The 6,000-nt window shown below is 42.2% G+C and overlaps 1 protein-coding gene across 2 annotated transcripts in view; it reads left to right on the forward strand.

Moving 5' to 3' along the window:
* Nucleotides 1-4,325, forward strand: part of LOC147625768 (mitogen-activated protein kinase 10-like) — a 45,626-nt gene extending 41,301 nt beyond the window's left edge. The window contains exons 10-11 of one of the 2 annotated variants that reach the window (XM_086817322.1): nucleotides 3,099-3,290; nucleotides 3,494-4,325. In XM_086817322.1, coding sequence (XP_086673448.1) covers nucleotides 3,099-3,290; nucleotides 3,494-3,545 — 244 coding nt within the window. In that variant the 3' untranslated portion in view covers nucleotides 3,546-4,325. The remainder of the gene's footprint in view (nucleotides 1-3,098; nucleotides 3,291-3,493) is intronic. The other variant, XM_086817321.1, reaches the window with a different exon arrangement.
* The last annotated feature ends 1,675 nt before the right edge of the window (nucleotides 4,326-6,000 follow it).

Consider the following 6,000-nt stretch of genomic DNA (forward strand, 5'->3'; position numbering starts at 1 on the left):
TGATTTTACGAAACCCGTTTGAACAACCCCCTAACTACTATGGTAGGAGGGCAGCTAGCCTGCACACACACACACACACACACACACACACACACAAGCTCAAGCACAGAGAAAACGTGAGTGTGTTGGAAAAGATGTCTTGCACTATGCTGCACAAGAAGAGTGATCAAGAGAGATCACGATGGCAAAGATGAATTATAGTGCCAATGGAAAAAGCAAGCATAGTTCACATGTAAAAGCTCCTCTGACTGACGAACGCAAGAACTGGAATGTCCATGCCTTTTGCCAACATCTGGCAAGCCATCCACCATTTGGTCCTAGAAAGCCTGCTGCAGCGTATCCACATTCAAGTGGTCATGACGAAACTGCCACAAATGAGCTAGCTGAGGACGGTGGACCTGTAAGAGAGAGCGCTGAGAGTCTATAAATCCCATTCTCCACTCTGCCTTGCCAAATAACTTGGCTTGTTACTTTGTCTCGAAGAGCAACAAAATGCTCATCAAACTCCACCCGTATGCCAGTCTTGCAAACCTCATGCACTGACAAAAGATGAAAAGCAAGAGATGGGACATAAAGAACTTGGGAGGAATGCTTTGGGATGGTGGATGCATCACCAATAAGGATGTGACCTGTTTGCATGCGAAGATCCTATAACAACTCTCGAGAAGGAGTCATGTACCTGTAAGCACCATTGTCTAGAATCCACTCCCGAGTATCCCCAACGGTGAGTCCAACCGCCTCCCTGCTCGAAAAAGATGAAACTCCGGTGTCCATAATCTCCAAGTGCACGAAGCTGGAGTTTTCACGGATACAGTTGTGAGGAATCTGCACCTTTCTCGGTGTTCCGCTGAAGACATTTCCTCCGATAGTGACCCTTCTCGCCACAATGGTTTGGCTACAGGTCCGCTCTGCCTTCAAGGCATCACGATCCGAGTCGGGCTCCTGCTCTTAAGACTTCGCTGGTTAAGACTTCCCTGGTTAAGACTTCCCTTTGTCCTTGTTGTTGTTGCGGCCTTTTGACCGCTGGCCAGTCAAAGCCACAAAACCTCTGCCGTGTGGAGGCTCTTCTTGATCCAAAACCATCGGCACAAGCTCCTCCCATGTGATGGTGCTGAGCCTCCAACTGGTGATCAAAGAAGAATAGAAAGTTGAATACTGAGGGGTGAGATGAGATAACAAAGTGATGGCCATATCCTCTGAAGATAAGTCCTTCCCAGCCTGAAGAACTTCCTGATGAAGAGCCTGGAGTTTGTTGATGTGCTCCCGCATCATCGAAGACTTTGTAGGATTCATCACTCGCATCTGCACTTCCAAGGAAATCCACTTCATGGGTGATACCTTGTTATATAAAGAAGCCAAGTGCTGCCAAATCCCTCGGGCCAGCGTCACGTGCTTGATGTGATTGATCACTTGGGGTGTGCAATTAAGGAAGATGAAAGAAAGCACACAAGCATTGACTCGATCCCACAACTGTGCCTGAGCCTCCCGCTCTTTCCTAGTAGAAGGTAAAGCCCACCCTCCAACTCTAGCCGTGGAACTCCAACCACAATGAAATCAGCCAAATCATAAGACTCTAGGACATACTCCATCATTACCTTCCATATGCCATAATTGGTCTTGTCCAACTGTCGGTCCACCGGGAATGTTGGTAGGGTGGGGATCTTCACATGCTTCTCAGCCATCTCAAGCTAATCAGCCATCTCAAGGGTTCACAAGGTCTTGTGAAGGGAGGGTGGGTGGGAAAAAAAAATGAAGAAGAGGCTGCAAACACTATGCAAAATGGCTGTCCAACAATGAAGGCTGCCTTCTACTTGTTTCTCCAAGTCCCAAACAGCCCAGAAATTCTTCAAGCCACCTGGGGCTCTGATACCATGTCGGAATGCACAGCGGAAATGAGATGAACTGCTCTGCTGTGAGAAAGAAAACGCAGAAGTGGAGAGAGAGAGAGAGAGAGAGAGAGAGAGAGAGAGAGAGAGAGAAGCTGTATAAACTCTGCTATATACACAAGATCCCGGTACAAGGAATGGTGTGGGGGGCAAGGTATGCATATATACTACTTGGGGAAGGCAGTCGGCCAGTAGCAACTGGGCCGACAGCCCCCAGATGGGCCCACAGCCCCCAGATGGGCCCACGACTGGATTAATTCCAGTCGGCCAGTAGAAAACAGGCCGACAGCTCACAAATGGTGTCCATGACTGGGAAAATCCAGTCGGCCAGCACCATACCTGGTCGCGGCCAGCAAAAACGGAGATCTCCTGGTCTACTAGCACAAAAATGTGGACCACACCTGGTCGGCCAGTACTACTACAGCCAACAGCAGAAAAGAACACCCCCCACGTGGTGCAAAACTGGTAAAGGACAAAAAATGGGGACCACTCCTAATTGGGCGGGCACACCCACAACAGAGGCCCTCACTCCCTACAGACAGGAGATGATTGCTAACAGAACCATGGTGAAGCGAGAGCCACTGAAAGTGACTCCAAATTAGACATAGGATGAGACAATCTCCACAGGATCCCCTCTGTATGTAGAGGGGGGGGGAGAGAGAGATGATGATGTTGATGATAATGATGATGATATTAATGTCCTTGGGAGGCCATATATGATCTATGGGACAAATAGCAGTACATCACTTAAGGACTGAGAGTCCATCAAGGAGCCATAACTTATAAGGCTTACAAAAAGAAACAGAAAAGAAAACCTACAATAACATCAATCAGGCATCCACATCTGAAGGAGAGACTATCGATTTAGGAGTGTGAAACTCCTGAATGATGGCCTGTTGTTTCGGAGGATTACTTATTTCCCTGCTTAGCGTGCCTCCTGCATCTTCTCTAGCTCTGCTCCCTTTTGCTTGAGCTGTGCTCGTGTCTTCTGTTCGTTATCTTTGAGAGTCCAGGACTGCCGAAGTATAGCAATCCTATCTTCTTTTGTCTTGAAGGTGATCACTGCCCTGGTGGTTATGTTTTCAATTGATGGTAGAGAGAGAGAGTTGTGAAAGATGCGCTTACTTTTGTTTCCCAAAAAAAAAAAAAAAAAAAAAGAGAGAGAGAGAGAGAGAATGAGAATTTGGATACTTAGTTTTCCAGCTTTTGCAGGCCTTGTTTCTATTACTCCAATGAAATGGCCAAGTCACAAGAAAGAGTAGCATTAGTCCCGGAAAAAGACCATATATTGGATGTGCGGGAGGAAACCATTAAGTATGGAAGAGGTACAGAGAAGGCATCCGATAAGAGTACCTTTAGGTCTCCTTCACATGTCAATCAACGGGCTCTTATAGGTAAACTCAGGTGGAATGAAATTTTGTAACTAATTTTCTTAAGTCTTGAACTTGTAGCTCTTTACTCCAATTTGGGTTTCATGTTTGAATGATATTGGGCAATTTCAGATCTTGGTTGTTCGTTGTGAGTTTTATATATATTTTTTATATGCTTGTAGTCTTTTGATTTCTTGGCATTATCTGATATTCTGTTATTGTTATGTGCTTGTATAGGTATGCCTGCAAAGCCAGGCAAAGTGTTAGGTCCTGGTTTGCCATTGGATAACAGTGTGCCGAAAGACAGCTACGATCCACGACGGCATGCCAAAAATGGCATTGTGCACACTTCTCATAATGGACTTCCCATGTATTCTTACACAAGGACGATTCCAACAGGAACATCTGAAAAAGATGGGAAAAGAGATCCTATGATGGCCGATGGTGTTACACAACCGAAAACCCAATTTGCAGGCATTTCGCCTGCAGGTAGAAAGGTTACAGCGACTCACAGGTAGGAAGGTCACAGTGACTCCAAATGGGCTAAGTCAGTCATACTGAACTTGGCTTCTAGAAAAAAGGCTAATTAAGTAACCGACTCACAGGTAGGAAGGTCACAGCGACTCAAAATGGGCTGAGTCAGTCATACTGAACTTGGCTTCTAGAAAGAAGGCTAATTGAAGTAACCGTAATCCAAATTTTATTGAGCCAATGAAAGAAATCGCAGTCTTGCCCGTCCTGAAAGTCAGGAGGGAGGTGCATGTATAACAGAACCACGATCCATTCTTTTGAGCCCCCTTTGTATGTTCAAGCTAGAAGGTACATTCTTTGTTTAGGCTAGGGGCCTACAAATATGCAGGCAACATCAAAGCTGCATCATTTTCTCCTTGTACATATGCAAGATCGTAGTTATTGAAAGTGTTGTTCGGTGTATGCATGAAAACGAGGGAGGGGCCTACAAATATGCAGGCAATATGCAGCTTTGCTGCATCATTTTCTTCGTGTACATATGCAAGATCATAGTTCTTGAAAGTGTTTTTTGGTGTATGCATGGACACGAGTTGCCTGACACACTTGTATACTATGACACACTTCCGCTCCAAGTGAAAGTGTTTTTTGGTTGGTTGGAAGGGAACAAGTTGCATGAACCAAGACATGCGACCTAGATGCCTTTGACATGTTATGAACCAGCTAGGGAGTTGATACAAGCTAGTAGTGTACTGTTTATGGCTTTACATGTTTCCCAGGTGGAGCACAAATCTTATTTAACAAACCAAACTTTCTTTGATGATAGAAATGCACTAATTTGGAGAAGGAACAAGATTTGATTTGCATGTTAGTCATATCAATATATTGAGTATAGTTGAGAGCAGTTCGAGAGCTTCCAAAAACTCGCGACGAGCAGTAATTAATACAATAGGGAGGGGAGGCAAGACTTTATATATATATATATATATATATACATACATACATACATACATGTATGTATGTATGTATGTATGTATGTATGTACACACACACACACACACACACACACACACACACACACACATATATATATATATATATATATATATATATATATATATATATATATATATATGTGGATTTCATTAAGATGTATACATACTGAATGCCAATGAGAGTAGTAATGAATATGGTTTTCAAGGAAATGTGCTAAAGCTTGTATGTAAAGATCGAGTAGACAAATGTTGTTGGGGTTGTCTAACATGTAACTTGAAATTTTGTGCATTTGCCTTGTATTTTTTTGTTGGAATGAATGCATAAGACTTGTTGAAGGTTGACCTAGAGGAATCAACTCCTTTTAAGTAGTTCTTCTAGGAAATACATTGAGCATAATTTATATAATACACAAGCCTCACAAATGTATTTAATGAAACAGATTTGCACCTTTTCCATTGAAAGAGTGGATACAAAACTAGAATGCCACTACGGTAGATTTAAACCTAGTACCTCCATCATGTGATGCGTGTTCGCTATTGTTGAGCTATAATAGCCCAAGAGGCCATTTGCACATTGTGTAATTTCAATAAATTTAAATGTTATTTACATAGCTTTAAAGAACTTCAAAGAGTAAGAAAATGTGTACACAAGTAGCACACTCAACATGATCCATTACCTCTAAAACTTGATGGAGCTAATCATGCTGATTGATTTTAGTTGCAAAAATGTTGTACATGCTTGTTTGCCTGGTAAGTTTTATTAAAGATTGACCTAGAGGAATCATATCCTTGTAAGTTGGAGTTTTGGGAAATACAATCGAGCATAATTTGTATGATACATGAAGTATGTCCGCAAATGTATGTAATGAAAACACAGTTGCACCTGATCTATGAGTAGTTTTCCAATTGTATTAAATTTGAAAGACCTTGTTATAACTTTAAAGACTTTAAAGTTTAATGAAATATGTACCCGCTTAGCACTATGAATGGATCCATTACCTCAAAATGTTTAAAGGAGATAACAGTTGTATGGAGACTTATATAAGAACTAAGTGCCCTTGCATTACCATAAGAATTAGTAAGCTTGATATTGTTAATTGACAACACCATAAGAATTAGTAAGCTTGATATTGTTAATTGACAACACCATATATTTTAACAGCAAAAACATGTTTGTTTCTTTTTGTTGTTGTTTTAAGAACACCTCTTGTATTCGTTAGAAAAAAAGTGTCCACTCAAAAGGGAATTAGTTACAACCCTTTCATGAGGTAGAGGTACAAG

Source organism: Cibotium barometz, chromosome 23 (genome assembly GCF_041138505.1).
Source record: "Cibotium barometz isolate CiBa-2024 chromosome 23, ASM4113850v1, whole genome shotgun sequence".
NCBI lineage: Eukaryota > Viridiplantae > Streptophyta > Polypodiopsida > Cyatheales > Cibotiaceae > Cibotium > Cibotium barometz.